This window comes from Petaurus breviceps, unplaced genomic scaffold, assembly GCF_028583685.1.
Source record: "Petaurus breviceps papuanus isolate PSGF00001 unplaced genomic scaffold, PetGlider_PUasm1.0 90919, whole genome shotgun sequence".
In the NCBI taxonomy this organism is placed as follows: domain Eukaryota; kingdom Metazoa; phylum Chordata; class Mammalia; order Diprotodontia; family Petauridae; genus Petaurus; species Petaurus breviceps.
Genome location: NW_027187378.1, coordinates 26,128,418 through 26,154,648, shown reverse-complemented (window position 1 = coordinate 26,154,648; position 26,231 = coordinate 26,128,418). Strand labels below are relative to the sequence as shown.

At 36.7% G+C, this 26,231-nt stretch overlaps 1 protein-coding gene and 2 pseudogenes across 1 annotated transcript in view; 1 reads left to right on the top strand and 2 right to left on the bottom strand.

Moving 5' to 3' along the window:
* Window positions 1-26,231, bottom strand: part of FZD3 (frizzled class receptor 3) — an 84,793-nt gene that overhangs the window by 1,264 nt on the left and 57,298 nt on the right. The window contains exons 4-7 of the mRNA XM_069075966.1: window positions 21,746-21,942; window positions 19,305-20,322; window positions 6,808-6,956; window positions 4,634-4,867 (exon numbers count right to left, since the gene is read on the bottom strand). Of these exons, the coding sequence (XP_068932067.1) occupies window positions 4,634-4,867; window positions 6,808-6,956; window positions 19,305-20,322; window positions 21,746-21,942 (1,598 nt within the window). The remainder of the gene's footprint in view (window positions 1-4,633; window positions 4,868-6,807; window positions 6,957-19,304; window positions 20,323-21,745; window positions 21,943-26,231) is intronic.
* Window positions 9,071-10,681, top strand: LOC138152007 (nucleoside diphosphate kinase B pseudogene; annotated as a pseudogene).
* On the bottom strand, window positions 14,397-15,613 carry LOC138152156 (etoposide-induced protein 2.4 homolog pseudogene; annotated as a pseudogene).

The window sequence follows — 26,231 nt, the reverse complement described above, 5'->3', positions numbered from 1 at the left end:
TACTCTTTCATGATCGTATGTGAATAGGTAGTGATGGAAAAGAAGGCCTGCTATGGAGGAAAATTTTTTTTGCAGAGAATGAGGAAGCTTTGGACTTCTTACATGCCACTTGAAAGAAAAAAATGAACAGTTCTAATTATCTTTCAGTAGAACTTGAAGGAATTAAAATGTTATTTCCATGAAATGAGCTTCTCTACTTAGTCACCTAAAATACAAAATTTAGCCTTTTTGTATGTTTCTTGAATATACCTTGAACCTATTTGAACCTATTTCTTGAACCTTTTATCCAGGTTCCATTATCTCTTATTTCACATGCAAAAACTCATAATCCTGCCCAAACCCCAACTTTCTAAGTAAATGGCAACTGTGCTGCTACACACGGACAGTTAACATACTTCTCCCTCTTTCTCTTATTGTGGCTGTATTTTCTCTTCCTTACGGTCCCTGATTCTGCAAGCCAGATGAAGGCTAAGGATAATTCTATGCTTCCATATTCCTCTGCCGGGGAAAAGGGGGGCAAGAAGGGGAAGAAGAAACAAACAAACAAACAAACAAACCCAATACCAAATAAAACTAGCTCCAAACCAGATGGGAAATGTAACAGTTGACTCAGTTTCTAAAAACTATAGACAAGGTTAATAAAAATCAGTTTTAAAAATGAAACCAACTAGACTTAAAACAGATTTTGAAGTTTTGAAACAGATTAAGATTTTTTTGAAAACAAAAGAAAAGTAAAAAACCTATATAAAGGTATTTAACTGAATATAATTATAACCTTAAAAGAGCTTCATAGGCTAGGGATTATAACCATAAATTATGTAGTATTTTATAAGGAGATCAGTCAAGGAAGGCCATGCATTAAATTCCAACTCAATTTCTTAAAATCTTCTCAGTACTTGACATAAAGGTTAATCCTCAATTACTGAAGATTCAAATGTTGGCTATGTTAATCTATATATCCAGCAATCATTATCTATAATTCTAATTATAATACTACATATACAAACATACAAACATGTATATATGTGTGTGTGTGTGTATATATATATTTCATTGCTAAAGGTGAGTCATTAAAGAAATGCTTACTGAGTTATAACAATGAACTGACAGCTATCATTAAGTACATAGATTTATTCAACAAACACTTTAAGTAAGAATAACTTACTATTTGCCAAGTAACATTAGGTTCTTTATTAGATACTACATTAGGGTTTCATAACCCCCCCCATCCCCCTCCCCCACCAGGATCCATACTTCTGGGTCATTTCAATATATTTTAATTCCTATATGATAAATTAGTTTGGGAAATGCTGAGCTAAATAATAGCCCAATGTTTTAAGTTTTTAATTTTGATCTAGATGGAAGACAATTTAGTTTTTATTTTAAAAAACTATATTTCACATATATAATTAGCATATTTAAAGATGAACATTTGTTCATTTTAAAATATGCCTGTTTTAAGAAAATTATAGTATTTGTTATTGGGGGAAAAGTTCTAGAACACATAAGCTGCTGGAGTTAAATAAAATGAATTTTATTTATTTGTTTGTTAATCTGACAATTGTACTCATAGTAGAAAATGGAAAAATAGTCACCCAAATATTCACGATTTACCTGTTCAATTGAAGATGTTTCACTTCCCAAAGTCTTTCTAAGAAACCAAATTATTTGGTTTCCTCATACACTTGGAAAATTCATCTTTAAAAAATGAAAGTAAATCACTGTTTTAAAATATGTGCTGTGCATTTTCTGAAAGTGAAACTTCAGTTAGTTCTGAGTTGAAAATCAGGTTATCTAAAATTATGTGTGTTAATATATACATATATGCATATGCACGTATATATACACATATAGCTATTATATACACTATTTCTAGAAATACATGTGTATATGTTTAGGAACACATATATGTGCATTTGCATAAATTATTAACTTTTCTTATTAATAATTTACATGAATCAAAGCATGGCTGAAAGCACACAAATCTTGCCAAGTCATGCAAAATCTACAAAGTAGCTACTCTACCTAAAAATAACCAGGAATTAACTGTATAGAAAAATCAATCTAATTATAATACAACTTAATAATCTATGTGTGAATTAGGGAATTAATATATTATCTTCCTAACTTGAATGGGAGTATTTGGAGGACCATATCTTTTTTGTCTCTTCGCTAGCACCTAACATAGTAACATAATAGGTTCTCCACAATTATTTGTGAATGAATTAATGAATGAAAGGGTGGTGGTGGTGGTGGTGGTGGTGGTAGTGTTCAACAATGTTAATGCTGTGGAAAGGTAAGGAGGATCAGGATTAAGGTCTGGTATGAAAGAAGTTATTGGTGATTTTTAGTACAGTTAATTAGAGTACAAGCATCAGAAACCAGATTAGGAGAGATTAAGGAGTGAATAGGTAATGAAGTTATAGAGGAGATCATTAAATTTTATATAAGATTATCTATGTAAAGTACTTGAAAGAATAATTTTTAAAAATCAGCTATTATTATTTGAGAAATATGCCACTGATGCTGAGTGAGAAGAATAGAACCAGGAGACATTTGTACACAATTACAGACACAACGTATGTGTGATGACCAGCTTTGATAGACTGGACTCTTCTCAGCAATGCAATGATATAACTCAATCCCAAAAGACTCATGATGGAGAGAAATGTGTGCATCCAGAGAAAGAACTAGAAAGAACTGAGTCTATATCCAGATGGAAGCAAAATACCTGAACTTTTTTCTTTTCTTCTTTGGTTTTATGTCCTCTTTACCATTTTTCATTCCATCTGATACAATCCGTCTTTATAAACTGACTAATGTATAATGTGAAAGTATTTACAGATCCTATAGTTGACTATATGCCACCATGGGGGGGAGGGGAGGGAGGTGGACAAAATGTGAAACTCAAGGAATTGTGGAATTGAATCATGTAAACTAAAAATAAACAAACAAATTAATAATAATAAAAAAAGAAATATGCCACTGAGAGGGAAGAAAGGAATATGACATAGTTAGAAATAATCAACTGAAATCTTATTTATTTGGAATCTATATGGGAGAACTGGGCATGCCTGAAAGGCAGAAAAAAACTGCCTACTGAAAGTGAAAGATGCTAGAAAAGGTTAGTATGGGGGCAAAATCCCTAAGGAAAAGGGACAGGATGAGATTAAAAAAAAAAACAGTTGGAGTGGGTAGCTATGAAGAGGAGAAAGGATACCCACTTCTGAGACTGGCAAAAAGAGATAGTAGAGAGAAATGAACAAACATCAATATTTTAAAGATGAAAGAGCTCTCATTGGAGAGCAGAAAGTTCTGTGTTATAGTCAGTGATAGCAACGTTGTTGCAGCCTCAAAGTCTTAGGAACCTTGAAATAATTTTTGACTCTTCCCTCTTTTTCAGCCCCTATCTCCAATCTATCACCAAATCTAGTCTTAGACCTTCTGCTCAATTACTTATTCTCCATTGCCATTGCTACTGTTGTAGTCCAGGCCCTTACCACTTCATATGCATACTTCTGATTGATTTCCCTGTGTCTAATCTCTCCCTCCTCTCATCAGTCCTGTCAGACAGATTTTCCTCGTTCAAGATCCTACTGCTTATTGCATTAAATCCACAGTCAACTTTAGGCTCTGTCCTACCAATCTAGACACATTTTTCCCTATTAACTATTAGTCACCTTTTGCTCTAGACAAATCTGTTTCTTCACTGCTATCTTTATATGGCACACTCAGTCTTGCTTTTCCCTGGTTCTGCTCTCCCTCTCTATAATGCCTTCCTCATTTCTCTCTGCTTATCTAAAGGCCTTTGCCAACTATTCTAGATTACAATCATCTTTTCCTTTTCTGAACACATGGTAAGCACCAAATAATTCAATAGTGAATTGTTTTGTTAATGATCTTATAGTATTAGCCTCGTCTTTCCAACTAGATTATAAACTCCTTTAAAATTTTTCTTATCTACCTCCCAGTGTTTAACAAAGTGCTAGACATGAGAGGCAGTAAAGTGGCACAGAAGAGAGACTGCTGGGCCTGGAGTCAGGAAGACCCATCTTCCTTAGTTCAAATCTGCCCTCAGACACTTACTAGCTGTGTGACCCTGGGCAAATCACTTAACCCTGTTTAGCCCAATTCCTTATCTGTAAAATGAACTGCAGAAGGAAATGGCAAACTACTCCAGCACCTTTGCTAAGCAAACCCCAAGTGGGGTCACAGAGTAAGACATGACTGAAAATTACTGACACACAACAATGAGAAATGAGGCACAAAATCAATAAATACTTCATTAATGTGATGTTCCAGTGGCACAGTCAGTGGAAGATATTTCTGAGTGATCTGCATTCGCATTTCAGTGTATTCATATATGTATGTTACAGAGGCACATCTGATTTACATATGCATTATGTATGGACATGTCCACTATTGTCTTTCTTCATTTATCTGTGTCAATGCATATTACTTATTATTCTTAACTGTGGACAAGCATACAAAGTCAATGCCTTGAACTTGTCTAAGTAATGGCCAAGACCTCATTTAAATCTAGACAGTAGGGAATCTGACTGATAGGTGGTCTCTCTTTTTTTTCTTGTGCTTTGAAATTAATGAAATATATAGGACCATGTAAATCACTTACCTGCCATCCCGAGACCTGTGGAGACTGCCATGGTAGCTGCTCACTTTGCTGTGGACACTCCCTGCTTTGCTCCTCTGGTCATCCACCATAGCCAGCTGGGTAGAAGACGCATGCGTGGATGTTCCCTGGGTAGAGGTTCCTCTTGATTTTCGAATAATAGGAGTATTGGGATCCCTCAAAAGTGACTGGGCAAAATCAGGCTCCTGGAGGACCTGGCGACTCTCATTTACCATTCTAGAGGGGGGAAAGGGAACAAGCACTTATTATGTGCCTACTATGGGCCAGGTACTAGGCTAAGCACTTTATTCCTCATGACAACCCTGTGAGGTAGGTGCTTTTATAATACCCAATTTTATGTTTAAGGAAACTGAGACGGACAGGGGTGATGTGCCCAGTGTCATACAGCTGTGTGTCTAAGCTAGATTTTAATTTAAGTCTTCCTGATGCCAGGCTCAACACTCCATCCATTGTACCACCTAGCTGCCATTATGAATACATGCCAAACAGATGAACAAGTCAGGTTTATGTATATTGTGAGGTTAATTATTAGCTCTAAAAGATGAATTTAAAAGAGAGAAACATTTTAGTATAAGATAACAAACATCCAAGCCAACCTAGTTTCATCCAAAGGGTATACTGGAAAGACAAATGGTTTGGGAATCAGGAAACCACTGTTCTGGTTCCAGTTCTCTCACTAACTAGCTGTGTGATCGTAAGGAAATCAATCTCTTTAAGGCAAATTAATTTCATATGTAAAGCAAATGTGTTAAAACTCCAGAAACGACCTCTAAAATCTTTCCTACCTCTAAAATCTCTCCTACCTCTGACATTGTTACTTTGGAAAAGGGATTTAACATTTCTTTTTTTGCCTTTTGGGGGGCAATTGGGGTTAAGTGACTTGCCCAAGGTCACACAGCTAGTTTTTATATTAAGTGTCTGAGGACGGATTTGAACTCAGGTCCTCCTGACTCCAGGGCCGGTGCTTTATTCACTGCACCACCTCTGATTTAACATTTCTGAACCTTAATTTCTTTACCTGCAAAATTAGAATAAAAATACATGTCCTTATATGACTTAGAAAGTAATCAAGCTCAAAAAAGAAATTTTATTCTCATTTGAAAAGCATAAAGGGCTATATAAATTAACTCAGATTTTTCAGTATAATGGGCCTTCCCTTCAACATTCTAAATGAAGTTTCATAATAATGGTTGTCCCAAATGTATTAGTGAAATTTAAAGTTTTTATAAGCTTAAATATTAAATTCAGTTAAAATTTTAAATTGTTTTTTGGAGGGCAGTTGGGGTTAAGTGACTTGCCCAAGGTCACATGGCTAGTTTTTGTGTTAAGTGTCTGAGGCCAGATTTGAACTCAGGTCCTCCTGACTCCATGGCCAGTGCTCTTTTCACTGCATCACCTAGCTGACCCCAGTTAAATTTTTTTAGCCCTATGTTTTAGCACATGATTTTCCACCCTTCTCATTTAGTTCCTTTTATGAGAATTTCTTTGGTGAAGAGTTCAGACCTTTGATTTTATCTGATGAGGGACTTCCCATGGTAGAGACTCCTACCAATGCTGACTGGCAACTCATCTACAACAGAGCTACATAGAGCAATGAGAAGTCAAGTGATTTTTGTCCATAGTCATCAGAGGCAGTACCCAAACTCAGGTATTCCTGACTCCAAGGCTCCCCCTCTCTCCACTATGCCTCCCCACCTTTCAAAGTAGAATGACATGTTGAATAGGAGGCAAGGTAAAGAATTTTGTCAGACTGCTGGGATTTCTGGTATCTGCAGACTGTAAGTATTCAATTTATTTCAAAGTTTTTCAAAAAAATTAAAACATACTGTAGTGTCAATCATAATTAGTGGTTCCTGGCAAAGCTATATCTTGTTTGCCTGCTTCTTCAAAATTAAAATGCATCAACATAAGCAACAAAGCAGAATTACTGAAAACATTATTTTCTTTTTTAAAAAATGTTAGTTTTTAAAACTTACTCCTGGGCAGTTAGGTGGTGCAGTGAATAGAGCACCAGCCCTGGAGTCAGGAGGGCCTGAGTTCAAATCCAGCCTCAGACACTTAACACTTACTAGTTGTGTGACCTTGGGAAAGTCACTTAATCCCAATTGCCCTACATTCCCCCCTCCAAAAAAAAAAGACACACACAAAAAACTTACTCCTTTTTCCTGCGTCCATGAAAAAAGCTGGCCCATTCAAAGCATGTCTTTTTGCTTCCAACCCAAAAAATGGAGGGAATACCAACTATGAGAGCCATTAAATATTTCATCAGAAAGAGAATCAGGTCTGGTCGACTCATTTGAGTTACCTACAGGTAGTGAAAGAAAAAAAATGTAATTTACACTTCAAAGTTCACTCATTTGGCTTAAACTAACTAGTATGTTCTAGATGTATCTTACTTTATGCAACAGAAAACTGTAAATCAAATAACATTTTGAGAGAATAAGAGAATTTGTTTTTATAGTAATAATTTAGGTTTTTTGTAAAATGATAATTTTATGTATATAGCTTTCCTTAAAATGAAATATACCTGTATAAACATTTCTTGATATGGAGCAGTTAAGTTTCTACAAACTTGATTTTAAAATGAAATTTTATATCTCAAAATTGTTTCATTTTTATATAAAATGAGTTATGTTCCTATAAAAGAAGTTTTGGACCCAAGATTTTAAATAAAAGTACCCTTAAATACATAATTAACCAATAAATAATTATGAAACTTCTGTGATTTGTATTATACAGCTAAGTACTGTGAGAGACAAAAAACCCCGCCTAAGACAGTTATAATGGACACAAAACAATTATAATGCTGAATTACACTGACTTGACTATATATTAAATCAATGTCCAGGGAAGAAAAGACCATAGGATCTTAGAGCTAGAGCTAGAAAGGACCTTAGAGGCCATCTAGTTCAACCCCCTAATTTTGTAGATGTCATGTGGTCTATAGTGCTTGTAAAGTTTTCTTAGTGGATGTAGGATTTGGGCACAGTTCTTATGCATGTTCCTTCTAGGATTTTGCTTAAATAATCTGTTCCAGTGACCTATTTTCTATTTGTTATTTTATCACAAAATTCCAATTATGAGCTATTGAATTACCAAAATGCTTGACAATTTAAACTATCTTTCCAAACCACCCCCCACATTGAGGAAAATCCTAGAAATGTTTGTGGGGTTTTTTAATGAAGTCTTAAACATAATATTTTATCAAAACTGTAAAGGATCTTATTGGAGCATACCAAAGGTATTTAAACAGCTTCAAAATGTCTTTCAACCATACATTTTATAAACATTTCATGTATAAATTATATTAATTCTATACAACTTCCAATGATACTTCCCCCATGGGACAAATCTGCAATCACTTGTCTGCAATTGTGGATAACTGTTGCATTTTCTTTAAAATTATTTTGGAAAAATACCCCAAAAAAGGATTTTTCTGTTAACCAATAGTGGATACAGAGCTCTCCCCTAAAGGTTTTCCTAATGCTTCAAGTAATCTGTATATTTTTCCCTTGTGGGATGGAAATTTTTAATACATAAGGAATACTAGCTGGAATCTAGATTGATCTTTCTAATTAATGAAACACATACAGCAGGGATATATGTACATTGACACTTTACATACACAAATGTGAATTCAACAATTCCAATCTTACAAAGTAGGTTTTTGAGACTCTCCATTTCTAAATTACACAAAATTCTCCGAGAAGACCAGAATTTCAGAAACACTTTGCAGAACAACCTCCCCTCCAACTATATTTAATGCAATAAACTGTTCATTTACTTTATCATTGTAATTTTTTGTCAGCTCTCAATTTTTATTCTGCATGTCTGTTTCCGACATATGCTTCTTGTAGGCAATAGATTGTAGAGTTTCATTTTTTTATCCAAGATCATACTTTTTATTTTACTATAAGCCATTCACATTTAAAGTTATGAAAATTAGGTTTATATTTTCCTCTGTCAGTTTGCTTTTTACCCCCCAAATTAGAATGATTATTTTTCTTCTTCTGTAAACATAGTACTTTGTCTCTATGGTTATTTTAGACTAATCTATTTTAAGGCAACTTTATTTCCAGTGGCTCTTTTCCTCTCACCCTTAAACCCAACCTCCTTTTTGTTACTTCTTTTCCTAATTTTGGAATTTTGCTTATCTTTTTAGTTCCTTTTTCTTTCTTCCTTTTATCTACTTATTTAATTCTTCCCCATTTCAGGTGGTCAAGTAAAATCCCCTTTCTTCTTTTTCCCTTCAATATGTTTTTTTTTTAAGCAATTGGGGTTAAGTAACTTGCTCAAGGTTACATGGCCAGTTATTTCTGGGTGTGGTGCTAAGTATCTGAGCCCGGACTTGATCCCCAGGTCATCCGGACACTGGAGCTGGTGCTCTTACTTGCTGAGCCACCTGGCCACCCCCCTTCAATATGTTTTGATAATTTTTGAAATTCTATTTTCTGTATCTTTTCCTAAAAAGAATTTTTTATTCATTTTCTTCATTATTTATCTTCTCTTTCTATCCCAGACTTTTATTCTTTGATTCATGACCCTTGTACTTATTTTTTCCTTCATTAGACTTCATATTTCTCCTGGAATTAAAAGCTTCTAAGGTACCTATTTTCAGTTCCCTCTTCTAAATATTTTCCATGTTATAGCTTCAAAATATTATCCTTAGTCACTGTAGTTCCTGCAGATGACAGAGAAGATATTGCTCCATGGTGGAAATTTTCCTATTCCCTGATTGTCCAGTTCATAAGTAACTTGTCCTTTTCATGGCCAGTTTCTCCTCATTTGCCATGAAATCTCTTCTCTACTTCCTTACCCTCTCACTCTTCTGGGTGTCATATAACACCTAGAGCTCTGATTCTCATTCTTCTAGGTCAAGATATGTGGTTTCACCAAATCTCTAAAGATAATACCCATTCTTAGGTCTCTATCTTTCTTTATAGCTTTTCTCTCTTCCCCCATGGAAGTATTTATCAGGGGTCCCCCTTATGACTAATAAAACAAGATTTTTCCTTTCTTTTCTTGTTCTTGTCTCTCCCTATGCCTCTATGTCCATTCACCTAAAGGTTCTCTTCTTCCTGAAAGAATAAAGGGTTATTTTCTCTTCACTGTTAAACTTTAACCTGATTAAAGTACATCAATATATCCCCCCCTTTTTTTCTTCTTTCCTCTTTTATGCACTCTTTCATTCTGTAATTTAATCTCACAAAAAAACAATTATTTACCTATGGGTGGGGTCTTTGTGAGGTTTAGTTCATGATATGTGGGTTCTGTTTCTCTACCATCACTTCTACTTGCCTTCTGTTATCACCTTTATCTCCTTATACATTTTTAGAAAGAAATATCTTAATGGTCTCTCTGTTGTTATTTTGTTGTTGTTCTGGGTTGCTGTATTTGTTTACTTTTCTTATATTTCTGTTGTTTGGGGTGTTTGAGAAGCAAATAATTTGTTTAGATCTGGTTTTCTTTCTAGAAATGTTTCAAGGCTAAGTACAGACTCCTCAGGCTCACACCACCTCCTTCAACACAGCCACAGATGCCTCTTTCTCCTGCTCCAGCCCCAGCTTCCCAGGACCATGGCCAACACTGAGAGTATCTTCATTGCCATCAAGTCTGACAGCATCTAGCGGGACCTGGTCAGGGACATCATCAAACGTTTTGAGCAGAAGGGATTCTGCCTCGTGGGCATGAAGTTCCTTAGGGCCTCAGAGGAACATCTGAAACAGCACTATGCTGACCTGAAGGACAGGCCATTTTTCCCTGGGCTTGTAAAATATATGAACTCGAGGCCTGTTGTAGCCATGGTTTGGGAGGGCTTGAATGTGTTGAAGACAGAAAGAGTTAGGAGAAACCAATCCAGCTGGTTACAAACCAGGCACCACTCGTGGGGACTTCTGCATGCAAGTTGGCAGGAACATCATTCATGGCAGTGATTCTGTAAAGAGTGCTGAGAAGGAAATCAGCCTGTGGTTTAAGCCTGAAGAGCTGGTCGATTAAAAGTCTTGTGCTCATGACTGGGTCTATGAATAAGAATTTTAAAAGTGGATTATACTGGATCTACTCCTTTTAGCAGCTGTGGTATGCATGTATATGTCTTCATCACTGAGTGTGAGTGTGTGTGTATGTATGTCTCCATCCCTGAATACAACATTTCATGCCAGGGGATTGAAAGGCATTGGAACCATCATTTTCTAAAACAACCCTGTAATCCTGTTCAAGAAAGCCTCAGAAATAAGGGGCAAAAAATGAAATGTTTCAAAACACCTTTTTTTTTATTACAACCCATCTTTTTTTCATTTATGGATAAGGTCAATTTTGTAGGGCATGTCACCTTGGGTAGTATCTTAGGCTCCTTTGCTCTATAGATCACATAATTCTATTCCTTCCTACAGTTTCTGGTAGGTACAGAATAGCATTAGATTATTTTAATTTCCTCCCCATCATATCTGAAGGTCTTTCTCCTGGTCACTTGTGGAATGTGCTGTTTATAAACAGAATTGTTAAGTTTGCCCATTTGTCTTGGAGTTTGCAATGTAAGTTTTTTTTTCCCTGGAGATCTATGGGTTCTTTTGATTAGTACTTTTTTTTCTGTGTTGAGAACTTCTGAATAGTTTTCTTGTACCATTTCTTTTATAATTGTGTTGAGGGTTTTTTTTTTACTGGGTACATTATTCCCTCCCCTGTCCCACCCAACAGTATTGTATTTCTCCCAATTACATGTAAAGATAGTTTTCAATATTCACTTTTATAAGATTCTGAGTTTCAATTTTTTCTCTCCCTCCTCTCCCCACTCCCCAAGATAGTAAACAACATGATATAGGCTATACATGTAAAATCATATTAAATGTATTTCCACATTAGTCATTGTGAAAGAAGAATTAGAATAAAAGGGAAAAATCATGAGAAAGAAAAAACAAAGACCATTGTATTGCTGAGAAGAGTCTATCAAAGAAGAAGTCTATCAAAAAAAAGAGTCTATCAAAGAAGAAGTCTATCAAAGCTGATCATCGCACAATGTTTCTGTTAACTGTGTACAATGTTCTCCTGGCTCCGCACACTTCACTCAGCACCAGTTCAACTGACTTGGTACATTCTTTTAGGAAACCTATGATCCTTAAGTTGTCTTTATGCAGCCTGTCTTTGAGATCAGTATGTTTTGCTTGTAAGAAATGTTTTTTTAATGCTATTGATTTTTGTTAGTCTTCTTTCATATTGTCCTTTACTTATATATACTTGTGTTCCTAATACATTATTTCCTCTTGTTTCATTGGTGAGACTTGATGCTATAGAGTCATCTTTTTCTATTCTGTCAGTTATTGCCTTTTTTTTTTTTTGCTTTTTGGAGGGGGGAAAGCAGGGCAATTGGGATTAAGTGACTTGCCCAAGGTCACATGGCTAGTAAGTGTTAAGTGTCTGAGGCAGGATTTGAACTCAGGTCCTCCTGATTTCAGGGCTGGTGCTCTATTCACTGTGCCACCTAGCTGCCCCCCTGTCAATTATTTCTGCTGTGGAGGTCATAAACTCTGATTTCACAATTCTTATTTCTATTTTAAACCATTCAAAAATATCTTCCTCTACTTCCCTTCTCTCTTAGAAATTCAGAGTCCTTTGCCACTTGAGGTATTGATTTACTTTTCTTAGTTTTTCAATATTTGTTCATAGATGTCTTGACTGTGTTAGTTTATCTGGAGGCCATATTCCCTGCTGTTATTAATATCTTCCCTGTAGCTCAATCTGCTTGTTTTCAAAGTCTTTTTTTTTTCTTCCACCTAAAATTTCTGGTAATTCCAATTCTTTTTCTTCATATTCCCCTACTGCTCTCTCTGACCCCTTCCTCTTTGGTAAATTTCTCTGAGAGATGGAGCTCAAAGCCACATCAATCTCCTCTCATCTGTGCAATTCACATTTCACAGGCCTTGGTCTTCACATTAAGTGACTTCTGGGGGAACAGAATTGGCCTCAGCTAGATATTGGGAATTTTTCCCTCAGGCTTAGTGAAGTGGCCAATCGGCCACCCGCACATGTCCTGTCTCAAGAGTTCTCTGTTCCTCAGTTTTATGGCAGAGCTTTTGTTGTAGCAGAGCATAGCCACACTGTTGTTTCAGTCAATTTTGTCTCAACCAAAAACTTTCGGCCTTTTGATTTTCCACAGCCCTGGGAGAAGGATAATGTAGGAGAGCAGAGTTCTGTTGCAAGCATGTGAGTCAACTTGCACACCCTTCCCTGAAAAGGAGAAGAGTACTGGGTGAGCAAGTTAGGAGTTAAGTATCAACCTTTTCTGCTGTTAGTTCATAAAATTTTTACCTTGTTAGGGATTCTGGTTGTCCTAAACTGTGAAAACAGCTGAAACTGCGGTGTATCTCTTGTGCATAATTACCATTTTGGAGAAGTTTGAGAGGTCATGAGAATTAGAGAAATGTCTAGTCCTCCATCTTGTTGGTCACATCTTCCCATTTACTTTAAATTCCCTTATTCTGAACACAAACAAGACTTAGTATTTCCTGAATATCATTAGAAACTTAACCTCAAGCACCTATTCATTTAAGTCTTTTTTAAGTTGTATGATTTCTGTGATGTGTCCTTACTGTCCCCATTCCCCCCCCCCCCAACCTTCTGGTATCAGAAAAAACTTACATGACTATATTTTAATATTTGCTATTTCACTTTCTAATGTAGCTCCTGACTAATGTGTAGCTCTCAACTTCCCCCTCAAGTGCTAGATATGGCAGTGATCTGACAAAGTGAATTTCAGACCTCTGGTTCCCTGGTGGATGGAGCTGTCCCTGGTGCTTAGGAAAACTTACTTTTTCAGGACATCTTAGTCAATAGTCAATAAATATTTATTAAGTGCCTACTATGTGTCAGACCCTCTGCTAAGCACTGGAGATACAAAGAAGGAAATAAGGAGGAAATAAAGAAATAAACCCTCAAGGAGCTCACAATGTAATGGGGGAAGACTACACTAAAAAAAAAAAAAGCTGAAAAGGATGAGGGTGGGGTACAGAGGAAGGGTACCTAGTATGGGGCATGATAATGTCTTGCAGCTGGGATGGGAAATTATCTAAGGAGATGAATTACAGAACTGATTTCATCTTACAGAATGATGAGTTTCTGGACATCAGGCAATCTAAAAGAGGAGTTGGGTGGGAAATGATAAGCTGAATGTTCTAGGCATCCTCCTTAAATGACGGAGGATTTGGGAAGAGCTCTGTGATGTCTACTCTTTAACCTCCTCAAACAGAGGAAGGGAGGAACCCAACATCTTGTGCTAATGGTGACAGTTGTCCAGAATTGATAGTTCCCCTGAAGATTAGGGAACCTTAAATGTACAAGTGATTTTCTGCTACTTCTTCAGATTCTTTTATTTTCACAATGGAGCAGGAAGGATGAAAACCTAACCTGAGTTAAAGAAAAAAAAAAACAAAGACAAAGAAGGCTATAGAAGGAAGTAACCAGAAATACCTGAAAGACTCTTCTCTCCACACCCAGTGTATGGATTTCACAAAAAACAAAGAAACAACTGGATTTACAAAATCCATTCATCTGAGGGTTGGTAGAAAGGGGAGAGGAAAGAATGGCACAGGAAAACAAGGGAAGTATTCAAATCAGAACAGCACTGGCAAAAGCTAGAAAACAGTTGTAGAAAAACCTGTCATTTTAGATTTGCAAGAGTATTAAAAACCCAAAAGTGAATGTCAAAAAGATTCTGCCCTACACTTTGAATAAGAAAGTAAAATACCAAATCCTCATAAATAACATTGGAAATGTGTGGAAGGCCCCTGGCAGAGTGAGTCCTGCTTTCCTTGGGTTTAACCAACCACCAACGCCTGTCCTCAAACTCAGACTCTTTGGTGGTAGTTTGGCAGGAGTTTTTGCATGGCAGTAGATGAGTGTGTTGAAAGGAGTGTCTCCATAGCAGCTGCACTACTCAAGGAAGACTGCAGGTAAATCATCTTCTGAAAGTCTTTTGCTAGGAAGATCACCAAAAAGAGATGCAATTAAAAGTGGTGTACTTTCCCAGGGTTTTTCATTTCACTTATGCTGATGATGAACAGAGGAAAGAGGACAGAGAAAAGGTAGCTGGTAATAATGTAATAAGACTGCCGATCAAATTCAAAGTAGTAGGAACAATTCCTTTCAATGTTGTCCAATCAATGATGCATTTCAATTTCTTTGTTGAACCAGTGGTACTTAGAACAAGAATGAGTAGAAAAGCAACACGTGCAAGGGACTGATCAATTGGCCAACAAGATAGACTGGGAAGAGATTCACAAACATTTCCTGGATCAGGAAAATTATCTGTAGCAAGAGGTTGAAAAGTATGTCAGTGATGATCTTTATGATATTTAGAAACAGTTGAGGCTTCCTCCCAGACATTTCAAATGCCATGCAATATCCTGGAAACAGATGGCATTCACAGTTTTGCTGAGCACAGAGAGAGTACCCAGAGAGCGCTAAAGGTGAGGTGAGAGACTAGCCAGGACCAGAAATCTCCATGCAGAAAGGGTCTCCAATAATTTGAGCTGTTACTGACTGAAGTAGGGACTATGGTTAACTCTCCTGGTTATGCTCTTCACACTGGGCTCTCCTCTGTCTCAGAATAGTGCTTGTCTTTCTTCAATCCTACTCTTACCTCTTCTTTCAGGTCCTAGCATCCAGACTGGAGATGGTGCAAAAGATCCAAATGGAATCCTTTATTCCCCTGGCAAGGTTATGAAAAATATTTTGACACTCTTAGTGATCTTTATTTCTGTCTCACTTCTGCCATCCCCTCATTATAGGGAAAAGTGGGGAAAGGGACCACAAATCTCTCATTGTGAAGAGCTTTAAAACATATATAACCTATTTGCAGCCTGCTTAGCTATCATGGCCCAGACTACTCCCAAGCTCTTAGCTACTATCTTTGTTCACTGAGCTACACTTCCCACACTTGGCAAGCAAGTCAGGACAGGAAGTGAGCATACTGGCAATATGTGCAAGAGAAGCAATAATTTTTTTTTATTGTAACTAGTTGGTTAATCAATCAGTAAAGACTTATTAAGCACTTACTATGTGCCAGGCACTATGCTGGAGATACCAAAAGAAAAAAAGGCAAAAGACAGTTCCTGCCCTTAAGGAGCTAATAGTCTAATGATAGAGACAATGTGCAAACAACTATGTACAAGGAAACCAAATCAGGATAAGCTGGAGAAAATCAACAGATGGATAAGTCTGTTCCTTTTTGTCCACTTCTAGTTGCATCTCCTATTGATGATCTTCCTAGCAACAGACTTTTAAAGGAAAGGTACTAACATTAAGGGTGGCTAGGAAAGGCTTCTTGTAGGATATGGCATTTTGGCTGGGTCTTAAAGGAAGTCATGAAGCTAAGGTATGGAGAGAAGGAGGGAGACAATTCCAGGCATGAAAGAGAGCCAGGGAAAATGCCTGAAGCCGAGAGATACAATTTCTTGTGTAAGGCACAGCACAGAGGCCACTGTCACTGTACAGAAGAAGAGGCTGGGCTAGGTAAGGTATATGAAGTTGGAGGAGAAGGTTATAAAAGGCTTTGAATGCTACACAGAGAATTTTACCTTTTATCTGGGAGAGAATAAGTACCCATTAAATTAACTGAATAGGATAGATGACATGGTCTTGTGCTTTAGAAAGGACAATTTAAGAGGTGAGTGGAGAATGGAATAGATTGGGGAGAGACCTGAGGCAAGGACATCAATGAGGAGGTTATTACTATAGTCCAGGTACAAGCTGCCTGCCCCAGGGTGCTGGGAATATCAGAGAAGAAAAGGAAGAAAAGAAGGCAGAAGAGACATGACTCGACAAGTGATTCGATATGGAGGCTCCGAGAAAGTAAGGAGTGACATCTATTTTATGAACTTGGGAGTCTGAAAGGATAGTGGCAGCCTTAATAATAAGGAGGAGGTTAGGAAGACAGAAGGATTTAGGGAGAAGGGAGAGTTAACGAGCTCAATTTTGGACATCTTCAGTTTAAAACATCTAAAGGACATCCAGTTTGAGATGTTCCATAGAGATGATAACTGAATCCATGGGAGGTGATAAGTTCAAGTGAGAGATAATAGATGAAGAAGAGAAAAAGTCCTAAGACAGAGACCTGTGGGATACTATTGTTATTATCATTAGAAATAATACATTAAACCTTTCTGAAATCCTGACACTAATCTTTCCATGGAGAGTAACTTAAAAGATCTGAACATTTGCTTCTATGGGAAAAAGTATTTGTTTTCCCAATGTCTAAAAAGTTACACCCTTCTGGGTCTCCTTGGTTTTTTTTCCTCAGCGAAATTGAAAAAGTTAGGAATTTTGTTCTTAATCTAAGAGAAAATTCATTAGTCTAGCTGTTCTATAATTAAGCCCACTAGCAAATAATTGTTTACTTGACTTGTATTTAGGTAAAAACAATATCAGAAGATCTAATTTTCTGTCTAAATTATGATTTGTTGGGAAGCCTTTGCTTTCATCTTTACAGAGGATGACATTTCTTCTGATTCCTTAGAATTATTTTACACTTCCATGGTTACACTGTTGTTTCTAGAGGGCTGCATTTCTATTTTTTTCCCCTGAACTATTCAGTGAGTTTTCCATAGAGGACTATAAAGTCTGCTCATCAGAGATATCTTCTGACCCTGGTTGCTTCTTTGAATCTGCTTTGACCTCATCGAACATCATTTTTGCATGGGCACTGCATAGGACTTGAGCTGTCTGCTTGTTTGATGATCTATGAGCTCTGGTTGCTGTTTTCATCATCAAAGCCCATTATCCCTGGGGTATTATTCTTTTGGGGTGCTTCTCATTTTTGTTCTTTTTCTTGTACTTGTTTTTCTTCAATTCTTTAATAGGGATACATATATATTTTTAGGAACATTTCACCTAAAGTCACCCATTTCTTTTCTCCTATTTGTGCATTATCCTGATATTGTCTTTGGCCTGGTTCCTGATTTCTGCTCAAACCAACCTAAGACGGTTTATGGTTCTAGCTAGATGAAAGAGAGGCTGGTGGAGTTTGCTCAGATTCTCTCTCTCTGTTTCTCTCTCTCCTCTACACACACATACACACACACACACACACACACACACACACACATACACACAGACACCCCATACTATTCCCAGTGCCTGCCTGTATTATAATTTTGAGATCTGTACTCTCAAACCTTCATTATCCCACTTTCCCCTTATTATTTCCCTTAATATCTTGCCCTTTTGTTCACTTTTTATAAATTTTGCATTATTTTATCTAAAAGCTATTTTCTACAAAGCATCTAACCTATAAAGTAATTTGGCACAGAGTTAAATCAATAGATAAGCCTGGGCAGCATCATAATTTTTGCTATGCTTCTAGAGGTTATATTGGACAAGCCAAAGATAAATCAACTAAAAATTAAATGAAACAATAAGTTTAGCTAAATTGCACAACAGAAAAAAACTGACATGAATCATCAGTGTTTCTGTATATTACTAACAAAACCCAGGAGGGAGAGATATTCCACTCAAAATAACTACAGAATATATAAAATCCTTGGTATTTCATCTACCAAGACATATGTTAGAATTATATTAATATAACAGAATATTCTTTTTGAACTACCAAGGTTCTAGCTTTACAGAGCTAGGAAAAATAATAAAATTAATCTGGAGAAACAAAAGGTCAAGAATTTCAAAGAAATAATGGGGGAAAAAAAGTGAGAAAGAAGGAGGTCTAGCCATTTAATATCTCAAACTATACCACAAAGAAGTAATCATCAACATTTTTTAGTATTAGTCAAAAAATTGAGAGGTTGAAAGGTGGAACAGATTAGGTATATAACATTATAAAAGCAAACAAATCAAGAAGCTTACTGTTTGATGAACCCAAAGATCCTAGCTACTATAATGGGGTGCCAACTCTATATTCATCAAAAACAGCTGGAAAGATTGGAAAGAAGTTCTGCAGAAATTAGGTATAGACTAACACCTCAAATAATATACTAAAATAAGTTCCAAACACATATGACTTAAACACAAAAGATGGCATCATAAACGAATTAGCAAAGCAAGTAAGAAACTATCTTTCAGATCTATGGATAGGAGAATAGTTCATGACTAAACAAGGGATAGAGAGGATTACTGAAGGTAAAATGAACAATCTAGACTTATAAAATTTAACAAGTTTTTGCAAAAACAAAACTAATTCCATTAAAATTAGAAGAGAAATTGGTAACTGGAGAAAAAATTCATTGCATCAAGTTTCTTTAATAAAGTTTCCATTTCCAAGACATATAAGGCACAGTCTCAAATTATAAGGAAAAAGTCATTCCCATATAGATATTTGGTCACAGACTAGGAAGTAGTTTTCAAATGAAGAAATCTAAATTATCAACAACCACATAAACAAAAATGCTCTAAATGACTAATAATCTCATGTACCTGGCTTCCATCCAAAGCTGGGGCATCTGCATTATGTATTTAATTTTGTCCTTTTCATTTGTCCTATTTCATTTTGTCCCTTTAAAGTTAGGTGACAATAAAATTCTAAGTTCATAAATACTTAAAAGCATAACACTCTCATCTATATGCTTAAAATGGTTTAACAGTTAAATCATTGTGGTAATCCTTACACTCTCAGTGCCACAAATACTGAAATATATAATGTATTTCTTACCTGATAGGGACATGGAATATGATATTCTCTGCAGCGTTCTTGTATCCATGTTGTTTCCCATATGCCACGATAGGCTTGCTCATAAAAATAGCATCCAATTACAACCAAGAGTGGTACAAGATACAGAATACTGAACACACCAATCCGGATCATGAACTTCACCAACTTGTCTTGATTTTCCTTTTCTAATGGAATCTCAATGCGAACTCTGTTTAAGGATATGATACCAGCTAATAGAAGAGAAACTCCAACTACCACATACAGGCAGAGGGGAGCCAAAACAAAATATCTCAATGCATCAACATCGTAGAGGCCAACAAAACATACGCCACTGATATTGTCACCTTCAATTTTATTCATAGCTAAAAGGATGATAGTGAGAGTTCCAGGAATGCCCCATGCACTGGCATGAAAAAGTAATGCTTTCTTCTCGATAGCTTCACTCCCCCACTTTGGCACGGCTGCCAAAAACCAGGTGATGGTAAGTATGACCCACCAGACACTGCCAGCCATGGTAAAGAAATAGAGCACCATGAAAAGCATAGTGCATGCTTTATTATGAGACCCTTGTGTCACTGTGGAAGCTTTGTACTGGGCAGGGCTAGATGCATTGCAGGCTACTCGGTCCTCAAGCAAAAATCCAATGAAGAAAATTAATGACACCATCATGTAGCAGACAGCATAAAATATAATAGGTCTTTCAGGATAGCGGAATCTTGTAACATCAATTAAAAAAGTTAAAAAAGTAAACAATGTGGCAGAGAGGCAAATGATAGAAATCAATCCTATAAAATATCGAGCAAATGAAAGTTCTTCTCGTCTAAAGTACATATTTGGACAAGGAGGTGAACAATCACGCACATGAAGAAAGGAATAGCCCAGATCAGGATCAATTTTCAACTCTCGGGGACACCAGAAACCATAGTCTCTTTGAACTGCTACTGGGGCTCCTTCAGTTGGCTCTCCAGCTAAATGCAGATCTACCAGGCGAGGGTAGGGTTCATCACAATCTGGGAACCTAAGAAGTTTAAAAAAAAAGTACCCTTTACTGTCTTAGGTCATGGTATAGATCTAGGCTTGTTGCATAAGACTTCATTTTTTTCATTAGGCGCCTTGTTTACAATTAAATCAAATATGCCTTTCCCTAAAATATCCATATTTCCCAAGGTGTGATTAACCAAATCAAGGAGAATAATATGCTTTTTCAGTCAATTTGTTTTTCCTATAAAAGTAAATTTCATTATTAAAATGGCTAGGATAAAATCATTGATTGGCATAAAGATTCTTAGAAAAGACAAAATATAGGAGCAAGGAAATTAATGTAAAAACACTTTGAAAATTGTCAAACATTATACATACAAATGAGGTATTACTATTACTTAGAATAAGATTTAAAGAAATACAAGCATCCATATACAATTAAGTACTTCATTTATTAACTATTCAGAGTCACTACTTAATTTAACCATGATTTTTCCTTGAGGAATAACTCATTCTCCCAAGTCTTTCTGAATTTTTTAAAACCTTCACCATACATGCATTCATGCTTCAAGAAAGTTTTGTACCAAAAGCCCTTTCCAGTGGTTTCCCTATAGCTTTTGATCAGCCTTACTCAATTTAGTTTGTTGACAAATGAAAAGGAAAGTCTTTTCCAGCCTTCCTTATCAGCAAGAAGGTCCCTCTAATTCCTCTGACTTCTTTATATCTCTCCTTATCTCATGGCAAAGTAGAAAGAGAAAAAAATGTATATGCTAGTATGATCTAGATGACCCAACAACTGACTTTTCCCTCTACTCTCCAGATTCTCTGTCAGTGTGCCTTTCCCAAATTACCTGCCTATGTTTCTCCATGACATTATCTTGCTTTTTGCTCTGTGCCCCTTCTATACCATCCACTCTCTTCACCCAACTCTCCCCTTTAATTAGACATAATATTAATTGATATATTTTTATTATTTGTTATATTTATCACATAGCATTCTATAGTCTCTATTCTTTTTTTTTGTTGTTGTTCCTTTTTGGCGGGGGGAGGGGGGGGGGAAAGGGCAGGGCAATTGGAGTTAATGACTTGCCCAAGGTCACATGGCTAGTAAGTGGTAAGTGTCTGGGGCCGGATTTGAACTCAGGTCCTCCTGACTCCAGGGCCCATGCTCTATTCACTGTACCACCTAGTTGCCCCTTTATGTATGTTTTAATTGGGTTTTACTTTTGCATAGGCTTTTGTGTTTTTTTTTAATGTAATTTTGCTTAGGCATTTGCTTTCAATGGGTTCTTATACAAAGAAAGTTACACTTCTAAGCTTGAAACCATTTAGTGTTTTGAAAACCCTAAGAAACTAGCTAGGTCTTTAGAAGTGGAATTATTGTTGTAAGTTAATAAACACTATTTTTTCCCATTCACATGACAAAAAACAATCAATGAAAATTTAAGCAATTTTCTCACCTACTACATTCCATATCTTCTGGCCAAGGAACACCAAACATTTCCATGAGTTTGGAACATTCACTGTATGCCCGCTGACATAGCCTACGACAGGGTAGTGTAACACGTCCGTATTCCATACATATAGGTGCATACAGCGCACAGAGAAAAGGACGGAAATCTCGGGAACAATCCAAATTCACCATAGGGTGGAATGGCTAGAGAGAAGTTAGAAATAAAATAATTAGATGAAAGCACCACATGCCTGTTTTCCATTATTAAAAAACTTCTACCCTTTGTAGGCAAATTTAATAGAATCATGTTTTGAGCCTATAAGGAGCTTGGAGATAACCTGATCCAATCCCCTCACTTTTATACATTAGGAAATTGAGGTCCAGAAAGGACACTTGTCAAAGTGTTGACTAGTAAGTGGCAGAGCTAGGATATACACTTAGGTCCTGCAATTCCACATCTGGTATTCTTTGTACTGTACCACATTCCTTTGCCTTTTGTTTTTAATTTTGTTTACAAAAAGTATGAGTCTGGTTTTCAGGCTCTAAAATTCACATTAAGTAAAAGAAAGCTAACATTTTAACTTGATATTCAGGAAACTCAGAGGGAGAAAAATACAATGGCTGAAAAAGTTAAAACCACACCAGAACAATCATTGCAACCACCAGAATAGGCTCATATTACACTAGAAATCTGTACTTTAAATGCTGATTGTAAACCAAATCCTATTTTTCTTCCTTTCTTACATTATAATATGGAAGGTGCTCTATGTCAATTACTGGTTGATTTTTAATTGGTAATGACTATTCCCACTCTTTCACTCCTAGGTAGTCTGTGAAATAAAACTTTAAAAGATCACACTATTTAACATTTATTGCTTCTATCTTATTTTCTAATTGTCTTATATGCAAAATTGTTTCTCCAACTAGATTATAAATTTTGGATAGTTCCACTTGTAGAGAATATGGTTGGAAGAGAAATGCTCTTATTTCTGAAAACCTTTGTGATTAAGGCACTAAAATCTTCCTCTTTTACACTGCAAGTAGATGATGCAACAGATGAAGTTAAAGATGTTCATTTGATTACATATGTAAGACATGTTGTTGAAACTAACGCCAGACAAAATTTGTTATTATTTTGCAAACTTACAGATGGCAATGACAAATCCAAAGAAAATTTCATGGTAACTGATGGATATTATATAGAAGATTTATATTGAACCTTCTAATGATAGAACTCCATTGATGTCAGGACAAAAGGTGGCAACATGGATAGAACATTGGACTTGGAGTCAGGAAGACATGAGTTTGAATCCTATGTTCAAAATTTAATAACTGTGTGACTATGGACAAGTCACTTAATATTTCTTGGCCTCAGTTTTGCCATCTGCAAAATGAAGCAGTTGGATATGATGGATGAACCTTAAGGTTCATTCTAGCTCTAAATTTATGCTCATATAAAAATATTTCATTAAAGATGAGGCTTCTCATGTAATACAGACACATCACATGCTTCACAATCACTTGTATCAAAAAATGAGAAGCTACAAACACTATTTTAAGTTGTTAAAAGACTAACCAGTTTTATTAAAAAGAAGGCCTTTTGTAACATTGTGTGATATGGGGACAAAGCAGAGCTTCTATATTATATTCAATTTTCCACACCCCTGAACTCCTCACCTCTGCAAAGGAGTGTTGTGCAGGTGTCTTCTCATTTCTCTTCTTCAGTGCCATGCTTGTTTTTTGCAGTTTTGCAACATTTACTAATGATTGTTTGGGTGCTTATGTTCCCATTCACATTGTTATTGTTGGCTCTGCTCACTTCACTCTGCATCTGATTGTATAAGTCTTTCCATGCCTCTTTGTATTCATTATATTCATCATTAATGTTCACAATATTCCATTACATGGGGCGGCCAGGTAGCACAGAGAGTAAGAACACCGGCTCCAGTGTTGAGAAGAACTGGAGATCGAATCCCGGGCTCAGACACTTAGCACCCACCCAGAAACACCTGGCTGTGTAACCTTGAGCAAGTTACTTAACCCCAATTGCTTAGGGGCGGCCAGGTGGCTCAGCGAGTAAGAGCACCAGCTCCAGTGTCGGGATGACCTGGATCAAATCTGGGCTCAGATACTCAGCACCACACCCAGAAATAACTGGCCGTGTAACCTTGAGCAAGTTACTTAACCCCGATTGCTTTAAAAAACAAACAAACAAACAATATTCCATTACATTCATGTGCCACAATTGTTTAACCATTCACTGATCCATAGGCATCTATTCCCCCCATCCCCAATTGTCTGCTATCACAAAAAGTGGTACTACAAATATTTTGGTATAACGGGGACTTCTTCCTTATCAATGGCCTCTATGGGACTGTAAGCCAAATTGCCCTGACTTTTTGCCTTGCCAATGGACTTCCAATGACTCTGGAAAAAAGAGTGGGGCTGACAACTTTGTTCAATTTTGCCTCACTTAAATCCAATTAAATTCAAGTCAAGACATCATCCCATGATGTCACTGGTCCTCTTAAAAAATGAAGGACTAACAACAACAAGCCTAGTAGAGGAAACTCTTTCAAAGTATATGGACTATATTTTAGCAACTTTATAAATTATTTTCCAGAATGGTTGTATCAGTCCATAGCTTCACCAACGATGCACTAATGTGCATTTTAATCATTAATATAAATCGAAATTATTTTCTCCAAACTTACTAATGCTTATCTGACCAAGTCACTTCCCTCCATTCAATAAACTCCAGTGACTCCCTATTACCTCCAGGATCAAAAACAAAATCCTCTTATTAGGCTTTCAAAGTACTTCATAACCTGGTCCCTTCCTACCTTTCCAGTCTTCTGGATTGCTGCTGTAAAAAACTTTAAGGTTCTGATCACATAGTATATAGTACACTCTCTACTTATTCAATAGCAAAACATTCACAGAAACCAAAGTACAACATTCACAGCAATATAACACAACAGCTTATTACTAAAGTGGCCACATAGTCTTTTTTTTAATCAAATGCTTTATTAACTTCTAGTTTACTCATTTATTTCCTCAAGACTTTGAGTTACAAATTTTCTCCCCATTTTCCCCTACCCACCACCCCAAAACAGCAATCCCACTGGATATCCCCTCCTCCAATCTGTTCTCTCCCATATCTTCTCTCATACCCCCTCTGACTTTCCAGTAGGGCACAGTGGATCTCTATGCCCCAGTGCCTGTATATCTTATTTCCCAGTTACATGTAAAATAATATTAATAACAGTATATATATATATATTTTAAACTTTTGATTTTAAAACTTTGAATTCCAGTTTCATTCCCTTCCTCCCTTGTCACCCACCCTTACTGGGAAAATAAGCAATTCAGTATAGGTTGTACATGTGTAGCTATGCAAAACATTTCCATAGTGGATATATTGTAAAATACTGACTATATTTTCCTCCCTCCTATCCCACCTCCCACTTGTTCTATTCTCTACTTTGATCCTGTACCTTTTCAAAAGTGGGTGCTTCTAACTTCCCCCCCCCCAAGCCTGCCCTCCCTTCCATCATCTCCCCTCTAATTCCCTTCCCCCCTACTCTCTTGTAGGGTGAGATACCCTATTTAGGTGGCCACATATTCTTAAACAAAGGATATCATATAGTAAATCACAATCTAAATTGATTGATATAAAGTACCCTTCTAAAGTCTTCTTTCATCTTGATTGGAGATTGGCTTCCACCTATCCTTCACTCAACTATCCTTAAGGAGCAATCATCCTTAAGGAGTACAAAATACAAAGGTCTCCACCCCTAGGTCACATTGTCTTAATCTCTCATCCAGAAAGCCTTCTTTCTTCTTGATTGGACACTGGCTTCCAATCATCCTTAACTCAATCATCCAAGGAGCAATCATCCTTAAGGAATAGTGGAAAGTGCAAAGTACAAAAGGTCTCCCACCCTTAGATCAAAGTCTTTATCTTGTCAGTCAGCACTAAGTATTCAAGTAGAGGTCCTTCTATCTTGACTGGAGGCTGACTCTCAAACTCCATGGTTCCTCTTCCATGCTCCCAGCTTTTGTCTGAATCCACCCCACTGTCACCTGGATTCACAGATAAGCATCTCCCAGCTTCTGGTCCAGTTCCACACATCAAGCTTAGCAGTTACAACAATATTCACACACATTGCTGGCACTATCATCACTTCACTTTCTGCCTGTGAAATCAACACAGCCAGAACGGACAGAGTGCCAGCACCACAGGTTTCTTTCCTCCCAGTTCTGCTCAGTCCTAACTCATGCTTGAGCTTTTATTTGCTCTCCTCCTTCCTGTTCCACCCTTCCTCTTACATCCTTCCTGTTCCGGTCTTTGGCAAGTTCCTCCCACTGTGGGCTTCACAGGGTCTGTTTCTAACAAAGATTTGATATAATCACAGGTGAGGCTCAAAGACACTTGAATAACTGAAACAAGGAGCTAAATATAATTTTGCTTGCCATTTACAATACCTTAC